This window comes from Rhinolophus sinicus, chromosome 14, assembly GCF_057876585.1.
Source record: "Rhinolophus sinicus isolate RSI-liver-muscle chromosome 14, RSI-T2T, whole genome shotgun sequence".
NCBI classification, from domain to species: domain Eukaryota; kingdom Metazoa; phylum Chordata; class Mammalia; order Chiroptera; family Rhinolophidae; genus Rhinolophus; species Rhinolophus sinicus.
In genome coordinates this window covers 17,639,789-17,665,236 of record NC_142514.1, presented here as the reverse complement: position 1 = coordinate 17,665,236, position 25,448 = coordinate 17,639,789, and the positions used below count along the sequence as shown (strand labels likewise).

The 25,448-nt window shown below is 45.7% G+C and overlaps 2 protein-coding genes across 4 annotated transcripts; both read left to right on the top strand.

Moving 5' to 3' along the window:
• Positions 1 to 394: 394 nt before the first annotated feature.
• On the top strand, positions 395 to 9,055 carry PAQR7 (progestin and adipoQ receptor family member 7). Of its 3 annotated transcripts, none has more exons than XM_088790578.1 (3): positions 395 to 703; positions 4,719 to 4,807; positions 6,968 to 9,055. In XM_088790578.1, exon 3 carries the CDS (start codon positions 6,989 to 6,991, stop codon positions 8,033 to 8,035), a length of 1,047 nt encoding a protein of 348 aa, XP_088646704.1. In that variant the 5' UTR covers positions 395 to 703; positions 4,719 to 4,807; positions 6,968 to 6,988; the 3' UTR covers positions 8,036 to 9,055. The 3 variants fall into 3 exon arrangements, with proteins under 3 accessions (XP_088646704.1, XP_088646702.1, XP_088646703.1); XM_088790576.1 differs by lacking the exon at positions 395 to 703 and adding an exon at positions 786 to 806; XM_088790577.1 differs by lacking the exon at positions 395 to 703 and adding an exon at positions 940 to 958.
• Positions 9,056 to 10,371: 1,316 nt separating this feature from the next.
• Positions 10,372 to 24,987, top strand: AUNIP (aurora kinase A and ninein interacting protein). Its single transcript, XM_088790569.1, has 3 exons — positions 10,372 to 10,565; positions 22,375 to 22,513; positions 24,061 to 24,987. The coding sequence occupies exons 1-3, from the start codon at positions 10,485 to 10,487 to the stop codon at positions 24,915 to 24,917; spliced, it is 1,077 nt and encodes a 358-aa protein (XP_088646695.1). The 5' UTR covers positions 10,372 to 10,484; the 3' UTR covers positions 24,918 to 24,987.
• The last annotated feature ends 461 nt before the right edge of the window (positions 24,988 to 25,448 follow it).

Genomic DNA, 25,448 nt, shown 5'->3' with positions numbered 1-25,448 from the left:
TTAATACAGGTCTGAGCAAAGTGCCTGGGGCTGGGCACATCACGGGGACGCTGCGGAGGAGAGGAAACTTGAATAAGATGGCTGCAGAGGTGGGGTGGAGCTCCCCAGGCAGAGATGAAAAGGGGGATGGCCAGGCTTATCTTATCAGAAGTAGCTTAGTGAGAGGCACGGTGAGGTGTGTGGGTTTAAGTGGCTTCGGGCTGTCACACGCTCTAGCTGGGAAACTTGTCCTGCTCCTGATACAACTTGTTCCTTCCCCATCAAGTCAACAAGGCCCTAAAGTCTCCGGAAGTGGGAACCACTGAGCTGGAGCCTTCGCAGTGCCCTGCCAAGCCCTGGGACTTGGAAAACCACTTCTGCTTTCTGGCCTCCGTTTCCCCATCTGCGTAGGGACCACAGAACTCCCAAGACTCTGTCTCTCCTCCGCGTGCAACACTTGGACACGGAGGGAAGGAGGCTGTTTGCACAACGTCGAAGCCGGCGAGGTGGGCGCGGGCGATCGCCTCGGCCTGGCGGGCGGAGGCCGGGCCGGGAGTCCCCGAGCTGCCCCCGCTCGCCGCCAGCCGCCAGCCGCCAGCCGCCTCCTGGCCCTCCCCCGGCTCCGGGCGGGACCGCTCCCCCGCCGCCCCTTTATCTGCGCGCTTGCTGCCGGGACTTGCAGGCCCTCCTCTCCCAGCTCCGACCCGCCAGCCGCCAGCCGCAGGTACCCGACTCGGAGGGAGTGGGAAGGGCGGGCAGCGTGCGGAGGGGCTGCTCCCACGCGGCGCGGCGGGGCGCGGGGGGCTGCGGGCAGCCCCGAGCTCTGTGTGAGTGTGAGAGTGTGGGGAGGGTCCCGTGGGGAGGGAGGACACAGGCAGGACCGCGCTGCTGGAGCGGGGGCATCTCCCGACTCCAGGGGAAATCAGCTGGAGGGAGGACCACCCCTGAGGAAGTGGGAGCAGGAAGGAGAAGCGGAGCGGTAGGGAAAGCATCTCAGGGACGAGTGGGAGGAGGCGGGAGGAGAAGGGGAGTCAGAGCTGGAGGTGGAGCACATCTGGGAGGCTGTGGGCTGAGGGGAGAGCTGGCCCGGGAGGGCCTTGATACCCTGGAGGAGAATTGGCAGGGAGCTCGCTGCTTCCACTGGCGGAAAAGCCTAGGGAGAGTCTAGGGGCAAAACGGGGAGTGAGCACCTGGAACTGGGAAATGTGAGGGGTCCCTGTTGGGAAACCAGGAACAGTGGGAATAGCACTGATGGGGACCGAGAGGGGCTCCAGCTCCCCAGGAGCCTAGGCCCCTTGTGATGGGGAGGCCTCCCTGGCTGTCAGGAGGGCATGGGGGTTCCCCTCACTCAGTGAGGGAAGGGGAAGATGGACCCCCACACTGCCCTCAGCACTTGCCTCTCACCTGAAGGCTCTGAGGACCCACAGATTTCCCTGGGACAGCTCCTGCCGGCCCGGGTGGAGTGAGCGGCCAGGTCAGGCCAAGGTTGGGGAGTTTGAGAGTTTGATGGATTCTCAGAGCCTGGTTGCACCTGGGTGGACGGCCCAGGATCTTATCTGAGAGGGACCCAGGTTCCTGTCATGGGGCTTGTGCCACCTCCGGGCAGCTTGGTGATAGGCTGTCCGTCTCCGGCCTCAGTTCCGCAGCCCAGACGGGCTCTGGCTGGTCAGTGGTGAATCTCAGGTCCCTTTCCTGTCCTCCGTGCTGGGTGACTGCAGCCTGCTTACAGAATCTCTCCAGGCCTGCTTTCCTTCTCCAGGTTCTTCCCTGTCCTCAGAGTGTTTGTGAGTCTGAGCTCCATGGAAGAATTCCTTTAAGAGTTGCTGATTTCATTCTGATCACACTTTTCAGTACAAATGGAGTCCCCAAGTGCAGTTACGAAAAAACAAAAATGGTTTCTGTTCAGTTTTGAAAGACATGGAAGGACATTTTCTTTAAACATATTGGGCTGAGTTGAGAAACTGGTTTGCATTTAGGGAGGTGACCCAGTTGCTGCAAGATTGGGAAGCCAGCCAGGGATGAGAACTTTGCTTGTATAAAATGTGACCACCCTCTGTGTGCGTGGGAGTTGACCACAGTGGATGAAGGGCAAGAGCATTGGTTTTGGAGTCAGACAGACGTGCTGTGCTCTGCCATCCTGCCTCTGAAGCTGTGACACCAGCTTAGATGCAGGTTCAAAGGGTTGCAGTGAGGGAGAGATGAAATGTGCGTGAAAGTTCTTTGTAAACAGCAAGCTACTGTAAATTATTAATGTTAGTGTCTAATCTTGTTAATGTCTCAGGCTCTGCCATACTGTGTTGTCCTGGTCAGGGCCCCTCAGGGGGGTTTACCTCTGACAGCCCCAGTGTTAATGCAGGTCTGGCCTTGGTCTTATTCTGATTTAATGAGGTTAGACTTTGCTTTCCATGGCAAGACAAAGTTGTCTTTAAGGGAGTATGCTGAACAATCCGAGCCCAGAAAAGCAGCAATGAATACAGTTGACCCTTGAAAAACAGGGGGTTAGGGGGTACTGTCCCCTCCCCTGCGCCAGTCAGAAATCCTCTTATAAACTTTTGACTCCCGAAAAAATTAACTACTTATTGCCTACTCTTGGCCGGAAGCTTTACTGGTGACAGAAATAGTTGATTAACACATATTTTGTATGTTATATGTATTACATACTATATTCTCACAATAATATAAGCTAGAGAAAAGTAAAATTATTAAGGAAATCATAAGGAAAATACATTTACATTACTGTACATGTTCATTGAAAAAATCTGCATATAAATGGACCCATGCAGTTCAAACCCTTGTTGTTCAAGGGCCAAGTGTATTTTGCATACCAGGAAAGAGGCAAAACAAGAAGTGGAATTATAACCAAATAATATTTATAATAGTTAGTTGTTATGTAGTTAGGCTATTAAGCTCCAAGAGGTCAGAGTATTAATACCCTTAGGTGTTACCCTTAACTATTAATGAGCCAGGCAATTCTATAAGGGTGGTGTTTTAACTGCTTTGTTTACTGCAAAGCTCCAGCTCTGGCACATAGTAGGCCTAAAACAAATGTTGGAATGTCTCTGGGCCTCAAGGACCCTTTGAAGTCACTGGTGAATTCACTCTCCTTAACACTTGGAAAAACAGGGCCAAGAGGGGAAGGGACTCATTCAAGGTCACACAGGGATTGAGTGACTGAGCCAGGACTAGAACCCCACAAAAATAGTGGAGCCAAAGCTGTGTCGGAGCATCCACGACTTTTGCTTTTGCAAGATCCCTTCAGGTAGCTATTATTATCCTCTGGTTATAAATGAGGAAATAGCTCAGAGAGATTAAGGGACCTTGGCAGTCACATAGCTGGTAAGTTCCAGACTTCAAATCCCATCCTCACATAAAAATGGGGATCTGGCTTCTTTTGAAATAGTCTGCCGGAGGTGAGTGGTAGACACCCGTCCTTGGGGCAGCAGCTCTCTCCAGTTTTCCACGGTCACCACCTGGGTGGCTTCTCTCTGGACTGGATTTTCCTAGGTCACTGGACACTTGGTTTGTTTGGGTTGTTTGTCAGGGCAGGGAGCCTGTCCGCATCATTCACCAGGTGCCCCAGCCCCTGTAGTGTTCCAGTGTGGCTGGCATATAGCAGGCACTGAGTACAATTTGTGGGATGGGTATAACCCGGCGCTCTCCCACTCCACAGCCCGTTTACCAGCCCATCCCTACAACCTGGTCCTCTGTTTTGCCCACAGACATCTTAGGGGATTCTTTGACAGTGTGTATGGGGGCAGGGGGAGCGGGGAACCAGGAGGAACTGAGGGTGGCAAGCCTTGGTTGAGGAGCAACCTCCTCACGAGGTTGACCATGAGTTTAGAAAAGGGGAATGTGAATTAGGAGGGTTGGGGAGCTGGGAAGGGAGAAGAGGAAGGAGCTGCTAGGATTGACAGGAACTCCCGCCTGCTTAATTCTGAGGCTCAGCCAACTGGACCGGAAGCCTCCCAAACCTGCAGCATGCCTTTGGGATTACCTGCTAGCACTGTCTACCCCTTTCCTCCCCCCACCCCCATCCTGGCTCGGTGCCACCAGGATGGGGCTGCTGGGCTTATGGCCCTTTCCCTGGGGGTTTCACTTCCCAACCACCTCTTGGGTCTGTGGGTGAGTGCAGATCAGGGCTCTGTGAATCCTGAGGGGTAACTCTGAATGGCCTTTGCAGAAACAATTTAATTATTTAATAAGGTCAGTGTCCCCAGAAGTTCAAACTCCAGCCAAATTTCCCTGGTCCCTAAATGCACCCTTAGGACAAAGTAAATATTTAAAGAGACACAGTTAACTTTCTAAAGGCTCCAAAGCCAGTGGAACCAGCCATTGAGAGCTAAAAGAGGACTGGTTTTTAGAGAATCCCAAGCAAATCTTCTGGGCTGGGGATATTTCAAATACTACTACTAGTACTACTAATAATTAATTACTACTACTATTAATAATGAATAATAATAATAAGCAATCATCTATCGAGTCCCTAAACTGTACTAAAGCTTTATTCTAATTAATTTTTCCAACAATATATGAGGTAGTTAATATTATAATTCTCATGAGAGAACTTAGGATCAGAGAAAGTAAGTCACTTGTCTTAAGGTCGCACAGCTGGTATATTGTGGAATCAGGAGTCAGACTTGGTTTGTCTGAATCTGAAATCTGTCTCCATCATGAGCCTTTACAGTATCTGCTTTCTTTTTTATTCCTAACTTCCTTCTATTCTGATTTCCACTGAATAGGGGACAGAAGCCAGTCGAGTTTGCCTAATATTCAGGCCCTGGACACCTGGTCTCAGTCCAGCTTTGCCCGTTTTGCTGCGTGGTCTTGGGTAAGTTACAACTTTTCAGCCAGCCTTCAGTTTGCCTGATGTTTCATGCACAGGTTAGTGGTGAGTTTCCTTCTGCAGCTGAGGTCTGGCTAGAAAGGTAGAGTTTAGCCTGGATTTGCCCGATGTGGGAGTCACAATTTGACCAATGTGGGAGAAGAGTGGAGGCTGTCTTTAGCTCCACCCTCTAGTGACATCACATAAGACACTCCCAGTCCCTGCAAGCCCCACCCCTAGTGACCCTCACCTGTGGAAGTGCCCTCCAATGTTTGGCATCTGGCAAATTTGCCAGTCCCACAGCAGAAGTCATCAGCCCCCAAGCTTTAGAGAAACCCCTAGGTAAGCAGTGCAAGGGGGTCATGGAGCTGTACTGGGCTGGGCTGGGATGTCTGAAATAGGCAGGTCCTGGCAGCCTGGTGGCCTCTGGATATCCACACTCATCCTTCCGGCTCATGCTGGTCCCCTGTCCCTGTTCTTTTCCCCCTGGATCCAGAGCCCCTTTCCATGGAGTCAGGAGATGGGAACTAGTTATGAAAATAGACCTAAGATGAAATGGGGCCTCTGGCTCTGGTCTGAAGGAAATAGGGTGGCAGGACCTCTGTCATCCCAGTATGTGGCCTCTGGGTTCTGTGTTTAAGGCCCACTGTGCCTGAGAGAGGGGGAAGGCTGTGAATGAGCTGTCACCCAGCTGAGGAGGTAAATGGTGCAGAGCGAGGAGCTAGCTGGTAAAGGCGGGGAGACTGGGGTCCCTGGATGTGAGTCAGTTGCTAGAAGCCTAAGGGAATCATTTACAGGAAAGGACTTGGTTGCCTGCTTCAGACCAGTATTTTCCAAAGTAGTTCTGTGTGATAGGAGGCAGGGCAGCAGCAAGTGGCTAGAAGTGTCAGAGAGCTGAGTCCAAACCCTGGCTCCACCTCTGTGTGTGTGTCTGTGTGATCTTGGGTAAGGAGCTCCTCGTCACTCTGAACTTCACCGTCCTCAACAACAAAACGCGTATATTAATACCTACTTCACAGGCTACTTATGTGAATGAACAGTAACAAGGTTGTAAAGAGTCAACACTTACTACATGTCAGCTGGCTTTGTAATACAATTATTAGTGGGAAAGGAATCCTTGGTCACGTAAGCTTAGCAAATATAGGGTCAATAACAAAGTGAAGCAGGCTTCTTTGTTGCAGGACTTCTCAGAGCCTTTCATATGCGCTTATGCCTCGGGAAGTTCTAAGAGTGGGATAGGGAACATTGGATTGGACTTAATGGATCACAGGGACCCAGTAACTAGGCCATCGTTGCATGTCATTCTTCCCTGGTCTTTGTCCTCTTGGTGGGATGGAAGCCTTGCTGGACTGGGCAACTCTGGGAAAGGCCTTCCTGTCTGGGCACTTGTTTCCTCTGTGTAAAACAAAGGAGCTGCATGAGATGCTTTCAGAGGCCATTCTGGCTCCCTGAGGTTCTGAGTTGGGAAGACAACGCTGTAGACAAGGGTGGTACTGATGGTAGGAACTCAAGTAGGAAGGTGACCATTGGAGGTTCAGTGGGCCAGGGAAAGTATCACAGAAGAAATGGGTTTTGAGGGATGAATAGGAGTTTGCCAGCTAGACAAGATGAGGAAAATGTCTCAGGTAGAGGGAACAGCTTATGCAAAGCTATAGTTATATGAAACAACAGGCCCAGGCGGTTGGTGAGGCTGTGGCTGGATTTGAGTACATTGCGGTTGAGCAATAAGGCTGGAAAATGTAGCAGGGACCAGATCATGTAGGGTAACAAGGGTCAGTGGGAGACTGAGGGACTACAGGTAGAGGCAGCAGGTCTGTTATCAAGGTCATTGTCACTACCAGGTGAACACTGATGGCAACATCAACACAGGAGAAAACAATGGGGGCTGCTGTGTGGAGCCTGGGCTGGAAAAGAATGGCTGAGGTAGTGAGCCTCATTAATTAATGCATTGCTCCAACATTTATGGAGCACTTACTATGTGCCAGGGAGTGTTCTAGGCACTTGGGATACATTAGGGAGTAGGACAATCACATGTCAGAGCTGAGCTCTCCTCTTCTCTAAAACTCAGAGACAAGGGGGTGGGGAAGAGGGAGTAAGTTAGAATTAGGCATAGGGGTGAGGGCGTGAGGGTACCAGCCCTTGACTTTGCTCTGGCCCCTTTCGCAGCTCCCTGTCCGGCCCACAGACATGGCCACCATGGTGGCCCAGAAGCTCAGCCACCTTCTGCCCAGTTTGCGGCAGTTCCACCAGGAGCCTCAGCCATCGGTGCCCCCAGAGCCTGTCTTTACGGTAGAGCGAGCCAAGGTGCCGCCCCTCTTCTGGAAGCCGTACATCTATGTGGGCTACCGGCCGCTGCATCAGACCTGGCGTTTCTACTTCCGCACGCTGTTCCAGCGGCACAACGAGGTGGTGAACGTCTGGACCCACCTGCTGGCTGCCCTGCTGCTGTTGCTGCGGCTGGCCATCTTTGTGGGGACCGTGGACTTCCGGGGAGACCCCCACGCCCTGCCACTCTTCATTATTGTCCTCGCCTCCTTCACCTACCTCTCCCTCAGTGCCTTGGCTCACCTCCTGCAGGCCAAGTCCGAGTTCTGGCACTACAGCTTCTTCTTCCTGGACTACGTCGGCGTGGCCGTGTACCAGTTTGGCAGTGCCCTGGCGCATTTCTACTATGCCATTGAGCCTGCCTGGCACGCCCAGGTGCAGACCATTTTCCTGCCCACCGCTGCCTTTCTCGCTTGGCTGTCCTGCACTGGCTCCTGCTACAGCAAGTACATCCAGAGGCCCGGCCTGCTGGGCCGCACTTGCCAGGAGGTGCCCTCAGCGCTGGCCTATGCACTGGACATCAGCCCTGTGGCACACCGCATCCTGGTGTCCCCCAGCCCTGCCATGGACGACCCTGCTCTTCTCTACCACAAGTGCCAGGTGGTCTTCTTCCTGCTGGCTGCAGCTTTTTTCTCAGCCTTCATGCCTGAGCGCTGGTTCCCTGGCAGCTGCCACATGTTTGGGCAGGGCCACCAGGTCTTCCATGTCTTCTTGGTGCTGTGCACGCTGGCTCAGCTGGAGGCTGTGGCATTGGATTATGAGGCCCGGCGGCCCATCTATGAGCCACTGCACACCCGCTGGCCCCACAACTTTGCCGGCCTCTTCCTGCTCACTGTGGGCAGCAGTGTCCTCACGGCATTCCTCCTGAGCCAGCTGGTACAGCGTAAACTCAATCGGAAGACCCAGTGAAGGAAGGCAGCTGTTGGGAGGGAGGCAGGGAGAGTGGGAGCTCGCTGGGGGTCTGCGCTTGGCTCTAGGTGGGAACAAGGCCTGGTAAAGTTGTTTGTGTCTGGCTTGCGGTGATTCTGTGCACGTCTCAGCTGCCAGGGGTGGTACTGGCTAGACCTTGGATTTCGGGATTGGCTGGGAAGTGCAGGCGTCCTCTTCTGGGCATGCCCTAGCTCCCTGCCCTGGGAGAGGGAAAGAGATAAAGATGTGAGCCATCCTGGTTTGCTTCTCCACATTGCCTCTCACTAGGGGTGAGGTTGGGGGCATCAGCTGGAGCCAGGACCCTGGTTTGGGGCTTCCAGATTATCCGGGAGGGGGTGAAGGTGGAATTTAGGCCAGAGTCAGATTTGAGCTGAGAAACAGAGGGAGCCTCAGCAACCACCCTCTGCTCAGATTTCATTGGTGGATAGAGGAGGGGCAGGGCCAAAATGTGTGCTGGATCTTACCATTGTTTGAACCCCAGCCTGGAGTTTTGGAGCTCCAGAGTGTCCCCAAAGGTAAAGATTGTGCCAGGTGAAAATGGATCCCATCTAGTGCCCTGTACCCCTTCAGTCACAGTCTCAGATAGTGAGGCCAACCCTCCTAGCTCTGGCCTCTATGTTCCACACATCCCAGTCCCAGTCTCTCTCCTGGTTTCCTTGTTCACTATTCAGTTATGCATTTATCATTTCCTGGGCCTCTTTGCAGAGACAGGCCACCGACTGGGTGGGCCCTGTGGATCAATGCAGCATCAAAGGCTTGAATGGAATGAACTGTCAGGGGAAGTCCTGAGGAGGGAATAATCAGTGTTGCCTAGGACCCTCAGGGTCTTGAGTTGGGGAGGGTAAATAGGAGTTTGCTGCTGGAGAAGAGGAAAGGCATTGCAGGCAGAGGGAAAGACCTGGCAAAGAGGTATGGGAGGAGTTCATTGGGGCTGGAGCCTCGGGGTGGTCTGGACTGTGATATGGCCTGGATGCAATAAAGTCACTGTGGTAACAGCTGCCCCTTTGTGTTTTGTCTCCTGTCCCAGGGAGACCTATGTGCCTGCTCACAGTGTGGGCAGTGGTTTTGGGAGTGGGGTAGGGGGGAAGCTGGGGCTCCTGGGATTGGCACAGGAAAGAGGGGGGCAGTTCTTGTTTTATATTTGCCTGAGGTGACATTGGGGCCTTACACACTATATGTATGAATTTTTTTTGGCAAAGGAGTGGGAGCAATTTTATTACTAAATAAATTTTAGAACTTAACAATGTTTTAAAATATATACATAATACATTTTATTATTTGACAAACATTTCATTTTTTTGGTCTTTCTTTCAATCAAGGAATATTGTATGTTAACTATTGTTATGCTAGCTTTTGTAATATTGCTTTTTTTCAGAGTACACAAGTAATGTATGTACAATGAAAGAAAATTAGTAAGTACAGATAAGAAAAACTCCCAAATGCGTAAGAAATATACATACACATTTATTTATATATATATATATAAATATATATATATATATATATATATATATATACACACACACACACACACATATATATGTGTATATATATATATATATATATAACCTCTATGGAGATTGTGGTTAGGAATAGAAAGACAGGTGCGATGCCATCCTTTTTGCATTTCTGAGAGGCTTTCAGAATTTCCAAAGTACTTTCACAAACCTTACCTCACTTGATCTTTTAAAATCCAAGGTCACACAGCCAAGCCATGAAGGCAGGACTGAAAACTAGTTCTTGACTCCAAATTTTTAGCTTTCATTTTAACATTTTCTAAATCCTCTCCCATGCGGTTTTAGTTCAGCTTAGATTGTCTGTTTTTGAATTACAAAAGTAATTCATAAACTCGAGGGTACATTAACCATTTAGGGTAGTGTTGAGTACCCTAGCTTTGGAGTCGGGCGGAACCTCGGCTCCACCCTTCCTTTTGGGTTATTGTGAGGATTCAGAGATGAGACCAGGAAAATCCTGAGCCCGGTGTAGTTATTATATTTACAGTAAGAAAGCGCAACCAACTCAACAAAAAGAAAATGCACGTTTCTTGGTCAATGTCGCGAACATGGTCACACAACATATTTTCCGGAATACAACACCTGAATGAGATCAGAAAGAACGTGACGACCTTCGTAAAAGGAAAGGAACTCCACGCTGCACAAGATCAGTTTGGGGTCCTCTTTAAAGGCGTCCGGGCGGTCTTGGGGAAAGGGGCGGTCTTGGGGAAAGGGGCGGTCTTGGGGAAAGGGGCGGAGCTTTTGCCCAGCTGGAGCGGACGCTGGGGGCGGCACCTGCGTTGGGGCGGCCGTGACGTGACTCCCCCCACAGCGTTGGCGCGAGATTCGAACGTCGGCAGAGGTGGATACGGCCATTCCTTGAGGTGTTCGTGTCCTCAGCCCAGTGTCCGGTTGGCTCGGCCTCCTGAGCGGCCATGAGGCGCCGAGGCCCCGAGGAGGAGGAGGCCTGCGGCGTGTGGCTGGACGCGGCGGCGCTGAAGAGGAGGAAAGTGCAGGTGGGACGTTGGGGCACGAGAGGGTGTTGGGGGAAGGCTTGGAGATCTGGAGGCGTGAGAAGGGAGTTTAGGGGACCCGAAGGTAATGAAGGTAAAGTCGGGGACCGAGAAAGCAACAGCTTTGGGAATTCAGAGGCGAGAGGGAGTGGAGCCTGACGAAGGGTGAAAAATGGGGTTTGGGGAAAGAGGCTGGAGAGAAAACGAGGCGGAAGGAAGGCTGGGGACGGATATGGAGAGACTGGGACAGCAAAGTGTGGCGGAGAGGCGGAGAGAAAATTTGCTCCATGGAGTTTGATGGAGCAGACTCCTCAGGAACTCCGATTCCCTGAGAGGCGTCAGGAGAAGAGCTGAAGTATTGGGAAGGGGAGCATATGCAAATTTGGGACATTCTCATGCTGCGGGGCGCCAGGTTGCAGGCCGTCTACCTGCCAGAACCAGGAACTTTAGGGGGGGAAATAAAAGAGACGGGAAGGGGAGCTGGCCTAATATTTATTGAGCATCCACTGGGTGCCAGATACTGTATTAAATCCTTAATATGTATTATATATATCATGACCCTTATGGGAATGAGGAAACAGATTAAGTAACTAACCCAGGTGCCCTGACTAGGAAGGGGAAATTTGTCACATATACAAGATACTCTGTTAGTCATTACAAAGGAACAAAAGAAGGAGATAATCGTTGTTGTTTATTGAGCATTTTATGCTGAGCATTGTGCTAAGTATTTCAGATATGGTATCTTGTTTGGTACAACTCTATATGGTAGAAAATGATACCCATTTTATACATGAAAACGGAGGCTCAAAACACACTAAAGGCAGGATTCTTGCTGTAAAGTTGCTTACAGTCTTAGGGGGAAGAAAGGAGATGCACTTTGCTGGGATATTACGTGCCTTATCAGTGGTAGGTACAAAAATTCAATGAAGTAAATACTGCCATTATCTGTTTTACAGATGAAAAAATTGAGGCTTAGATTAAGAAATTTACCCAGATAAGCAGGGGTTCAAGCCCAGTTCCAACTGCTACAAAGGCTAAGTGCTCTTACAAGGAAGAAAATATGCACAGATGAGTGGTTTCAAGGGAAATGTGATATTGGAGGTCAGAGAGGTTAACAAGTTCATGTGTAAACAAGAAGCAGAGGCTTCTGGGGTTCAGTGGCGCCTGGCTATTCTCTGTCTGTGGGTAAAAGCCACCTGGAAGTTAATTCAAAGTTCCAACATACACAGGAATGTAAGTAGTCTTGTTTGTTTTTGCCCTGCAGTTGTTAACTGATTAACTTCTTCTTGTGTCTTCCTTCCACCCTCTGGCCAAATGTGATTTAATTTAGGACATCTCAGAATTTTCTCCTTGTCAATCCAAACCTGCGATATCTCCGGGATATGTCTGTAGACAGATAGATGTGTGTGCTTGGCTTGAAGGCCAGCAAGAAGGCTAGTATGGCTGGAGCAGAGTGAGGCAGAGAAGAGGAGGTGAGGTCTGAAAGGTGAAAGGGCATACATGGCAGATCGTGCCTTTTAGGGGTTGGGGCTTCAACATATGAATTTTAGGAGGATACAGTTCAGTCCAAAGCAGTCCATATTTATTTATTTACATTTTTACCAGTCCTTTGTTGATAAAAGATTATCTCCAAACTTTTGCTATTAAAAACACTTCTGTAATAAAGAATTTATACACACATCATTTTGCACATACACAAATGTGTCTATAGGATGAATTACTAGAAGTTGAATCACTGAGTCAAAAATGTATCTATTTTTAAAATTAAGAATATGAAACACAGCTTTGTTTAGTAAATACAGTAGTCTCTCCCTTCTATTCAGTTGTTAAAATTAGCGTCACTTCGTGAATCTGAAACATTTTCTACAATGCAGGAATTCCTGAGAGAAGATCTTGTGTCAACCTTTGTGTTTTGTGTTGACTAAGCTTGTTAACTCAGCGATTTAAAGTTGTCTTGCTTCCTTGGTAACCTTTTTTGTTCTTTAGTTTGTGAATTAGTATGCAAAAAAGTATGAGTTGTAGCATATTTTTATGAGTTGTAGCATATATTACAGCACAGATAGAATTGTGACTCCCCCCCCCCCCAAATATAGAGGAAAAGGCTAATTTATGGGTGTTAGGGAAATACATATATTCATTTTAAAAAAAAAGATCAAAATGTGCGATGGGTATTTATTACTCCTTGAATTAGGAGTCTTTTGTACTATTAGAATACGTTCTTTTTTTTTAAAAACATTTATTTGTATTTTTCCAGGACCCATCAGCTCCAAGTCAAGTGGTTGTATCAGTCTTGTTGTGGAGGGCGCAGCTCACAGTGACCCATGTGAGGATCGAACCGGCAACCTTGTTGTTAAGAGCACTGCTCTCTAACCAACTGAGCTAACCGGCCGCCCCTAGAATACATTCCTGAATGGCATGTGATGAGTGGGAAACCTGAATACCAGTTTAATTTGGAAAGAGGAGAGAAATGGAAGAGAGTTAGGAAGAGTTCAGGAGAGAAAGAAAATAATCCATAGGGAAGCTGAGAGCCAATACTTGTCTCTATGTCTATACATGGACACCACAAATCACTCCTTTTTGTTTCATCATCGTAAATGAAAACATTTATTCTGCTGATCTAGTGTGTGGTGTGAATCTTCTCTCCAGGATCTCTAGGCCTCTAGGATTTCTGGAGGCCTGAACCTTATGACCACAGTCACTGACACCATTTCTCCTTCTCGTTACTTTATTCCCAAAAGTTCTTGTTTAAAATTTGGTCCCCCCACGAATTTCTGTTCCTCGTACTTTAAGACTTCCAGCCCACAGCGAAGTACTGAAGGTTCCCTGTTACAGGATGTAGAAATCTGCCTCTTCCTAAAGTAGCTATCAAGTAGACACATTTGGATAGGCAGTAACTACTGGCCAGTGTTTTCGAAAACATGCTTCTTCCCACTTATCCCTAAACAGAGCTGTCTGCTATTTTGAGGAGAATGGGGGGTGGTTTGTTGTCTGGCCAGAAGATAGAGGCCTATGTTTGGAGAAAGTTTGCTTCTCTTCTGGGCTGACTACCTGCAGAAGCATGGCAGACTTGCACTCATTACCTAGGCCTTGGTATGGAGGACATTGTATTTGTTTGCATTTCGGTCTATTTTATGAGAGTAATACGTATTTTTTTTAAAAAATCAAATAGTATAGGATTGTGTTAAGTAAAAGCAAAGGCCTCCCTGGCAGTAGCTCCTATTAACAATTTGGTATCCTTTGAGACATTTTCTGTAACTATAAATAAATACGCGCATGCTTGTGTGTGTATTTCCCCCACAGATGAGATTGTATCAAACATACTGTTCTGCTGTTCAGCTTTCACTATATAGTGGAGAACTTTACATGGGAGACATACAGGATTTTTAAAATTTTAATTTTAATTTACATAGTTTTCAAATTTTGTATTTTAACTTTGCATGTCTTTATTTGAAAACATTGAGAGACATTTCTAACATGTTTTCTTACACATTAAAGAGGTAAAAAGATTTAGTATGTGATTTGTGTATTTGCCGTCTCTTAGATGTTTTATATTTAAAATGTCACTGTAACAAAAAATAGTTTCTCTTCTTCATCTATAATGCAGTTTAGTTCCTTACCCTTTAAATGTGTAGCAGAGAAGGAGAAGTGGGCCTAACTAAGAGGGAGACAGAAATGCAAACATATCAGAAATCTTGGCTGAGTCATGAGTGGTTTCGGGGCAGCCTTGGTAAAACACTAAATGCCACTCTTGACATTTAGCAACTTTACTAACATTCAGTCCATCAGCAAATCCTCTGGATTCTCCCTTAGAACCTCATCATTTTCTATTTCTACCACTGCCACCTGAACCAGAGTGATCCTTTGCACACCCTGAAATTTAAAACCATCTAGTGGTTTCCTGTCTTGCAGTAAAAACAAACCTTCTTAAGGCTCTCGAGGCCATGCATGCTCTCTCACGCCTTTTCGGCCTCATCTACTCTTTTCTGTGCCTCACTTTTTCCAGTCACACTAGGCTTCTTGCTGGTCCTCAAAGCCAAGGACACCGTGCTTGGGACTTGGGTGCACCTCTGCCTGCAGTGCACAGGGATTAGAATGCCACATGGCTCCGCTTCTTCATCTGTTTCAATGTCAACTTGTCAGGCAGTCCTTTTCTTAACCATCAAATGGCCTTTCCCTACCCGCTACTCCTCTACTCCCTAACTACTTTAGTCTTGCCTTATTTTTCTCCATACTTTTCACCGTCAGACATATGAGTACTAGATACAATTGAGCCTAGAACAACACGAGGGTTAGGAACGCCGACCTGGCATACATTTGAAAGTCCGCGTATAACTTCTGACTCCTCAAAAACTTAACTACAGTCGGCCCTCCGTATCTGTGGGGGATTTGTTCCAGGACCCCTCTTGGATACCAAAATCTGAGGTACTTGAGACCTTACGTAAAATGGCATAGAGCAATGCATAGTCGTCCCTCTGCATCCATGGATTCCCCACCACAGATAGAAAATTCCATCCGTAGTTGGTTGAATCCATGGATGTGAAACCCACGGATATGAAGGGTCAACTATATTTATTGAAAAAAATCCGCATCTGTGTTGTTCAAAGGTTAACTGTACTATGTATTGTTCATTTATTGTCTTGCTCCACCTACTAGAATGAAAGTTCCATTAGGTAGTTCTTCAAACAGCATCTGACACATAGTAGGTACTCAGTAAATATTTATTAAATGAGCAAATGAGTGAATGAACTAATCTACCTGAGCTTTGCTTTCAGAACCTGTTAGATAGGATTATAGTTGCTTATTCTCTCCTTACTTTGATGAGAGGATAAGTGGGAGGACTTTGAGCTTTTTAGAGCAAAGGTGGACTGGAGACCTCTGGTAAAATGGCAGTTAAAGCATGTACTTCATAAAACCTCCTCCCTGATACTTACTGAAATGATAGTAGAAAAAACAAAAATAGGCTAGAAAAGTTCATTTTTACTGACCCGGAAAAGGCTCAAACTAACTACTGAAGTCTGTGGTAGCAGTAATATTAGGGTCTGTACTGTAAGACTGCCAAAAGTCTATAAATGTACTTAACAAATGTTTATTGTGATCTTTATGTAGTGGCTTGTGGTTTGTAAAACTTTTTACATGTATTATTTCAATTTTTAATAACTTTGTGAGGGAGCTGTGAGTATCCCCGTTTTACAGATGAAAAAAGTTTAGCTAGAGACGTACTTGAGATCATATCCGAGTTAAGTGCAGCTATAAGGCTCGATTCTGACTCTTGGTCCAATGTGTGTGTGTTTGTTTTTTTAAATGTATAAGATGTCCTCAGATGGTAAAAAAGTGAGTAAGCTGATGACAACCCTGGCAGCAGGGAATACGATAGGTACACAAGTAACTGTCAGGCAGACCGTAAGCGCCTTAGGGGCATAAGAAAATTTTTTTAAGGGTTTAGAGGAAGAAATTATATCTGATCATGGGCGGAGGGTTTAAAATATATCCACAAATTCTTTTCATCCTCCTCCCTTTAAACAATGGAGCCTAATTCTCCTCCCCATGAGTGTGGGCGGTACTTGGTGACTACTGAAGAGAATGGGATGGAAGTGTCAGAATTCCAAGGCCAGGTCACAAACAACACTGCAGCTACAGCCTCACTCTTTGAGGGCAGCCAGCCTCACGTTATGAGACAGTCAAGCAGTTCTGTGGAGAGATTCACGTTGTGAGGAACCTAGGCCTTTGCCAACAGCGTGAGCAAGCCACCTTGAAAGTGGATACGGTAACCCTGGTTGATACCCTGAATGCAGCCTAATGAGCTTGGGAGCCAGAACCACCAAGCTGGGCAGCTCCCAAATTCCTGATGAGCAGAGGTTGTGAGACAATGTTTGTTGTTTGAAGTTGGTAAGTTTTGGGGCAATTTGTTAATGCAGCAATAGAAGTTAATACAGATTTTGGTTCTGGAAGTGGAGTGTTGCCTAACAAAAACCTAAAATGTGGGAGTGGCTTTGGAATGGGGCAATGGGTGGCAGATGGAAGGTCTTTGAAGAGGGTGCTAGCTGAAGCTTGAAGAGCTTTTACGAAACTATTTTGAGAAGTGCAATGGCCTTTGAGGAGTCCATGGGTGAGGGTTTTAAAGTAGACAAAATGGGATCCTTATTATGTAATGACAGAAATTTTAGCAACACAAAAGTTGGCCGTAGTAAAGTGGAAGGTAGAAGGGAATTGGGTGACGTAGCTAAGGAGATTCCAGGCAGTGTGGAAGGTGCTGCCTAGTTTCTTTTTGCTGGCTTAGGCGAAATGCCAGAGGAGAGAGAAAAGCTAAAGGAAGGCCTATTAAATAGAAAGTATCCTAGACTTGCTGGTTTTGAAAATCCCCAGACTCTCCAGGTGGCACAAGGGGGCTTTTCTTTGAGGGAAGTTTTAAAATTATTATTCCAATCTCTTGTTACAGCTCTGTTTAGATACACACATGAAAATATATACTCAACATCATTAGTCACTAGGGAAATGCAAATCAAAATCACAATGAGATACCCCTTCACATCCACTAGGATGGCTATAATCAAAAAGACAGATAATATCAAGTTTTGGCAAGCATGTGGAGAAATTGGAACCCTCATACGTTGCTGGTGCATACATAAAATAGTGTAGGCACTTTGGAAAACAGTTTGACAGTAGAAGCAACCCAAATGTCCATCAACGGAGGAATGAATAGATAAAATGATATATCTATACAATGGAATATTATTTGTCAATAAAAAGGGAATTAAAAAACGGAACGAAGTACTTATATACATACTGCAACTTGGATGAGCCTCCAAGACATGCTCAGTGAAAGAAGCCAGTCACAAAAGACCAGACATTGTGTGATATATGAAAGGTCTAGAATAGACAAATCTATAGAGATAGAAAGTAAATCAATGGTTTCCTGGGGCTGGGGTAGGGGGGATGGGGAATGACTGCAGTGGGTACAGGGTTTCTTTTGGGAGTAATGAAAAATGTTCTAAAATTAGATTGTGGTGATGTTTACACAACTCAATATGCTCAAAAAACAACTGTACACTTAAATGGGTGAATTTTATGTGAATTACATGTCAAAGCTGTGAAAATAAAAAGGAAGGCTTTGGGACGCGGTGGCGTTTGAGGCAGACCTTCCAGCAGTGGTTGGAGTTTGTTGGAAAGCAGTGGCGGTGGAGTGAGCATGTGAGGAACAGTATGAACAGTGGCACAGGGGCGTTTGTGAGACGGAGGGGAAGTAAGGGGGTCCCTAAAACCACCCGCATTTCTGACACCAAGATGAGGGCCCCACGACCACTCTCAGGTTTGATAATTTGGTGGAAGGACTCAGCACTCACTGAAAGCTATTATACTCATGGTTACAGTTTATTACAGTGAAGAGATACAGATTAAAATCAGCCAAGGGCAGATTCTACCGTGTTACTCCGAAAATAAGACCTAGCTGGACAGTCAGCTCTAATGCGTCTTTTGGAGCAAAAATTAATATAAGACCCAGTATTATATATATTATATTATGTTATATCCGGTCTTAATTTTAATATAAGACTGGGTCTTATATAATATCAGATTGGGTCTTACATTAATTTTTTCTCCAAAAGGCGCATTAGAGCTGATGGTCCGGCTAGGTCTTATTTTTGGGGAAACAATATGAGACTAAGGAGAAGGGGGGACTTGGCGATGGTGCTCTCAGTGACTCTAGAAGTGGGAGGAGATGCGAATGGGCCCTGCAAAGCATAAAGGAGGAGGTAGCAGGGCAAAAAGAATGAAATACAGATAGTTGTGTATTTTAAAGCCATGTCAGTTTATACGGAGAGTGAGACTTCATATATTTAAGACCACGGTGACCATTATGAAAAAAGGAAGTTGGATCGAATTATGTCCTAGATTTGCACTGAAGGCCATACGAATCCTTTAAAAAAGGAATTAAATTGGTTTGAAAGCAGAACTTTAAGACCAATTTACAGATAAATTATCAGAAGGGATAAAGATAGAATGAGGGCTACACTGAATTTAAATGCTGTGAAGAATGAAAACATTTTCTAATAGTAAGAGGGGTGAAGTATATAACCCCAGATCTGCTTTGAGTCGTGAAGTGTAAAATAGGGTCACACTTTTGGAATGATTTGCAGCCCCCCCCCCTCCGCCCCCCGCCCTCCCAAAAAAAGCATCACTTTGTAGGAGGACAACACAAAGGCTGCTTGTGATAACAAGAACAGCAGGAGCTCCATAGCTGTAGCACGTCGGTTTTTCCTTCCACCGCTCTGAAAGAAGAAAACTTGATGGCACAATGAATGTGATATACCAAAGGACTAGAGATTCTTTGGTTTGGAGGGAGTGTGTTCCTTGAAGTTCGATTCTTCAGGGCCTTCTTATGAGTAAGAATTGTTAATCCCTCGCTATGGCTCACCAAGGGGTTTGGTCCTGGAGGAACCCTAAGCCTGTATAGGCTTTCTCATACTGTGTGATGTACACACGGGAGCTGCCTTTATTTTGAAGTAGGGATAATCTGCTCAACGACTTTACCTGGACCCCTCTCCATTCCAGATGACTTGTTGTCACTCTGCCTTAACATTCCGCTGAGGGAACTGAGGCAACATCACTCATGACATCACTCTGACCTCAGGAAGGAATGTTCTTCTACTACTAAGTATGGCCGACGAGTGTTTTGCTAATTGAGGTCTTACTGTTATCTGATAATCTGTTAGTCTTCTATATGGGACTTAGTGTACTTGTAGTAATTTAAATACTACCGTGTTTCCCCGAAAGTAAGACCTAGCCGGACTATCAGCTCTAATGCACCTTTTGGAGCAAAAATTAACGTAAGACCCGGTCTCATATTATATTATACAAGACCCAGTCTTATTTTAATATGAGACCGGGTCTTATATTAATTTTTGCTCCAAAAGACGCGTTAGAGCTGATGGTCTGGCTAGGTCTTATTTTTGGGGAAACATGGTATTTATTATTAGCTTGTCTGTTTTTTCCCTTAAGCTATAAGCTTTACTAGGGCAGAAACAGTATGTTTTGCTGATCACTGTATTCCTAGTACTTAAGAGTATAGGTGTTCAAATACTTGTCAGCATACTAACTCACATTATTTCACGTATCTAGGATGTGTCTCCTAAAATGTAGTCATGAGCCTGCTTCGGCTTTCTCATAGCGTGGTGGCCAGGTCCTAAGAGTGAGGTGTTTTTATGACCTAGTTTTGGAAATCATGTAGTGTTACTTCTATTAGGTGGGTGCAAACAATTGCGGTTCAAAAGTTTAAACGTAATTGCAAAAACTGCAATTATTTTTGCATCAACCTAATATAATACTTTATTGGTCTGGTGTTGACAGAGTTTTTCCCAAGTGAGGGAATATGGATCTCACCACTCGATGGGAGGAGTGGCATGCTATATTAGAAGAGCATGTGAAATGGGAGATGTTGTATTGGTCATCTTTGATGGGCTGTTACAGTTATTTGTAGTTTTCATGAAATTTGCAAAATTTTTAGCCAGAATTTCTTCAAATATATTTTCTGCCCTCTTCCACCTTGTTTTATGGAACTCTAATTAATTATATGTATGCTTGACATCCTACAGATCATTAAAACTTTTTTTCTTTTTCACTTTTTGCTTCATTTTGAATAGTTAATATTGCTGTCTGCAGGTTCACTGTTATTTTCTTCTGTGGTCTCTGTTGTTAAGCCATATAGTAAATTTTTCATATCTTTTGTTTCTCTCATTTTCATATATTCCTTTAAATTCTTGAGCATATTTATAGTAACTTTTAAGGTTTTGTCTGCTAATTCTGTCATCCCTGACATTTCCGGGTCTGTTTCTATTGATTCCCTCTCTATCCCCAAATTATGGATATTTTTCTGCTTCTTCACATATCTAGTAATTTTTTACTGCATGCTAGCATCTTGAGTCCTACATTGTTGGGTATCTGGATTTTGTTGTCTTTAAAGAATACTGAAATTTGTTTAGGTAGGTAAGTTTCTTGGCTAATCCGCTTGCTACTTTAAATGCTTACTTTTAAGCTTTGTTAAGATGGATTTGGAATAGGTTTTGCTTTAAGGCTAGTTTAGCTCTAAGGCAGGGGTGTCCAAAAAACTTTTTTCAACGTTTTTTACCAAGGGCCATATGCGGTAAAATACACAAATAGTCGGGGCGACTCACTCGAGATGAAGTATGTATTGCCTCACCTGGTTTATTTAAGTAAACTAAATATATTTTTGGAATTTGCTGCGGGCCAATTAACAATGGATTGCGGACCGCCCGCAGGCCGCAGTTTTGACACCCCTGCTCTAAGGCATGATCCTTCTGAGAACTCTGTTGAATGCCCCTGGTAGTCAAGGTCCCTCTATGGTTAGAACTATCCCAGCCCTGTGTGAGCATGGGAATTGTTCAGTTTACAGTTCCTGGCATTTCTTTGGCCCCGTGGGGTATCACCTAACACACGTGTATGTTAGTATTCAGTAACAGACTGAAGGGATCTCTGTGTAGATTTCTGGATGTAGTTCTCTGTGCTGCAAATTCCAGCCACCTCAGCTTCCTCAAATTCCAGTATCAGTTTACTCAATTCATCAAGACTGGTGGTGCTCTGCCTGGGCAATCTGTATGCATTGCAGTCTGGCAAGAGCTGCCAAGTGGAAAGCTAGGGTGACCACGGGCCTCACCTCATTTGCCTGCCTTCTCAAAAATCATTTTCAGGGATCAGCCCTGCACTGTCTCTTATCCACTGTCTAAAATTAGTTGTTTCGTGTATCTTATCCACTTTTCTAGTTTTGTATGGTGGAAGGGGAAGTTCTGTACCAGTACTACAAGTCAAAGTAGGAATTCTATATCCAGGATTTCTTCTTTTAATCACCTAAGTACATTTTAGTTTCTAAATGTAAAAATGAAATGACATCAACTTTGGGCTAGATTTTGGGTTCAGGTTTCAGGCCTACTTCCAACTTGCTGCATGAATACTGGCAAATCCCATTTCTTCTTTGGCTTTCACAGCCAAATTGAATTGAATATAACCCCATTTTCTCTACTTCTCAGGCATCCCATAACAAACAAATAGAAACAAAAACAAATCACACTAAATAATGATGAGCTTATAAAAGTGGACACTTCCAAAACCTCTTGGCCCATTTCCAGTTCCTACTCTAAAGTATAAAGGGGCCTGAGATGAAAAGAGTAAGACCGATGCTGTGTCACTGCTCTTCCTCCTAATGACAGCCACCTACTATTGAACGCTGTTTCTGTGCCAGGAAGACTCTTCTGTGAATTAATTCGCCAAATCCTCCTAACTGCCCTATGGTACAGGTACTGTTATTGTCCCCATTTCTCACATGAGATTAAGCAACTTGAAGAGGGTCACACAGCTACTAAGTGGCAGTGGCAGAATTGGGATTGATTTGAACCCAAGCTGTGTGACTCAGGAGTCATGCTCTTAACCACTAAGTGCCTATTTGAAAACTATCAAAATGCATCAACTGCTGTAGAACCATTAATTAACTATAAAGGAGAGTGTCATCCCCAGAATCCCTTCAACAAAGCCTGTTTGTTTAGTTAGCCTGCTTTCCATGGAGAAGCAGAAAGATTGGGCTGTATGGTTGGAATGTGTGATCCCTGGGAAAAGCACACACCATCAGTATGGCAGGAAATGGTGGACGATGATGCACAGCAGAAACTACCTGGAATATAGGATCTGAGCGGAGCCCACAGGGTCCAGCATGGCTCCAAGAACGCCACTGGGATGTACTGAGTTTCTCCTATCTGGCAGCTGTTTTGTTATTAACAGGTCCTATTATTCTTTTTCTCCCCATTTTCAGACACATTTAATCAAGTCAAGCACCAAAATGCTAACACTCTTTCCTGGAGAGAGAAAGGCTAAGCTCTCTTTCCCTCAAAAACCTCCACCTGCGGGCGTTCGGCAGACCAGCATTGTTTCCTTCTTCACCTTGCAGCCAGGTATGGTGACCTGTCTGGGAGCACCCAGGGAGCAAAAAGGAGTGCGTTCATTTTTCCATGCTGGAACATTTAGAAGTGGTGACACCAGTGCATTGTGTTAAACTTAGCTCACCTATTAGAAGAGGTTATAAAACACAAGAAATCATCACCTTTTGAAGAGCAATATATACATGCTTTTACAAACATACTTTCCTCGTTCAGTTTTGCTCAGTCTACTATTAAATATTTGTATTCCCTGCCAGAACATTGAGGAAAGGTATACTTGGGAGGTGGGGGAGCTGACCTGCCATTAGTTAGGTACATGTTTTGGATTGGTGACAATGAGTAATCTGTGTAAGATTAATTGAGAATTGATATTTCTGTATGAAATTTTTCAAATTAGTCAAGGTTCAACGATGTTTTTTTCTTAGAAAGTTTGGCTTGCATGTCCTATTTCAGGGGACCAGCTGCCTCAGAGCAGGCGGGGCTTCCGGAGCTGGGTTCCTGCCAGCTGGAGGGCATTGGGCGGGGAGCTCTGACTCCGGTGTGACTCCCAGGATTGCTTTACATAAGCCTTCACAATGCACTCTCCCCAACCCAAACAAACACTTAAACACCCTTTTGCTTTAACTAGCAAGGACAGATTTTTTTTTTTTTTAAACTTTCCATTTCAAAATTCTACTTCAAATGAAAAGTTTTGGTATATTCTACAGTATATTTCAAAATTCTAGTCTACTCTACAATCTATATTGAATTCTTAGGCAAAATTGAGAACTCTCATAAAATACAGTTTCTGCAATGTAATTCTTAGAGAATTTACAAAGAGGAAAATCAGTAATTCAGGTTTGCTTGTAATTAATCTTGGTATAATTTGGAGGGGAGTGGGAATTCCATGGCCGAACAGGGTCCATTCTATGCCTGAGAAAATGGACAGGCTGGACACTAGTAGTTGTTTATTATTGTCCTTCCTATTGGTTGACTTAGCATCGAATTGCGTCTTCACTCTCTTTACCACAAAATGTTTGGGAGTGGGGAACCTGCATTCTTCACTCTGTCACCAGAAGGTTTCTCAGAATTGGATGGTTAATGTGATCTTTGAGGCCTTACAAAATTGTGTTGAGCATGTTTCTCAAAGGATAATATCCAGGAGTAGTATTTGGCAAGGATCACTATTTAGCAGAAAGCACATTTAATAAAAGACAAAAGCAAAACTGATGTGCCATATGTTAAACAAAACGCACATAGGAAAAGCCAGCTGGAAAAGTAGGCTGTGGTCTCATTATATGTCATGTTTGACTTTCGTAGGTAGGTCGTGGGAGGCATTCATATATTGGCGATGGGGAATGTAAAATGTGTGTTTTAGCAAGATCGTTCAGGAGAGACTAGATCGAAAGCAGGACTTGTTCAGGACAGAACAGTGAAAGCAGGACTACCAGCTACAAAGGTCTGTGAGGAGTCTGAGCCCCGCGCACTCGGTAGTGATGGTAATAGATTTCAGGAAGAGCCAGCTAAATCCTGCTCAGGCAGTTTTCCTGCAGAATAATATTTGTTCATGTCTGTTTTACTAGGAAAGACAAATGGTGGTGATCAGAGGAGTGTTTCATCTCGTATACAAAGTCAGACCAACAGAGAGTCTAAGAAAGAGGCAACCCAGCTAGACCATCTGATCCAGGGCTGGGGGGATGATTGCATGGCACCCCCTTTAGCCACTTCAACCCCTGCGGACATCCGGGAAGCTGGGCTTTCTCCTCCGTCCCTCCAGGCTTCTGGCCAGCACAGAGTGGGATCCCCATTCTTGACTGTGATGCCTTTGTTAAACCAGCCTGACACCTTAGTCTGTGCTGGAGAGAGTCAAGACTCACTGGCTTGTTCCTTCACCCAGGACTCGGAAAGTTCTTGCTTGCTGGACCAAAAGGAGGGAGAAAAGGATTCTTCCCAGAAGAGGGAATGGCTTCATGGATCTAAAAAAAATAACTGTCAGGGTATGGAGCGACGCAGTAAACCACCTGGGGGCAGGGGCCATCAGCCCTTGGACAAGACTAACCTGGAAAAGGTGTCTGCCAAAGAAAATAGGCAGGCCCCTATCCTCTTTCAAACGTACAGGGATCCCTGGAGTGGAGAAAACACAGACACAGTGAAACAAAGCTCCTGTGCTGTTCCTGTCTTTTCCTGGGACAGTGAAAAGAATGACAGGGACTCCTGGAGTCAGCTTTTCACTGAGGATTCTCAGGGCCAGCGCGTCATTGCCCACACCTCTAGAACTCCTTTCAGAGATGTAACTAACAGTCGGAATCAGGGCTTAGAGCAGTTTCCTAACAGCCCTTGGGCTCGGTGCCAGGATCGGCCCAGTCAGTTAAGCCTGCAGCCTGATGTGCTCTTTACCGCGGACTCTGAAGGTAATCAAGTTATCAGGCACCAAGTCTAAATGTCTTTGAGGGTTTGGTTCTAAAAGTACCTTGAAATGACAGCTATAAGAAAATGTCTCGGCGGGGTGTGTGTGTGTTGGGGGGAGTGTGTTTGGTGAGGAGGGAGGTATGGGGATGAAGCTCTTATTATTGAGCACTTTCTTCGTGTAAATAAAGCAGATGGTGACACTTGTTGAGACGATATGGTTGGCACATGTCTTTCCCTGAGGAAGAGGTGGTGGCTGGTAAATTCTGTGTGAGTGTGGTACACTGAAGAGGAAGGGCAGGCACTCATCCTTCCACTAGAGCCTGAGTCAGCTGGCACGGGCCACCTCTGCGCGCTTTCAGATGCCTGACTGGAACATCGCTTCTTATAGGTGTGCAGACTTTTAATCTCTGCTGTCATCATACTTACTCAGCCTAAGTTTGGGACCATTACTCCTGACACTTTTTTGAGTGATAAGTCAAATCTCCCTAACCTGGGTATCGGGGGCGGGGCGTAGAAGGTAGAATGGTGGCAGTTTTATTTATTTTTTTGTGGTACTTTAGAG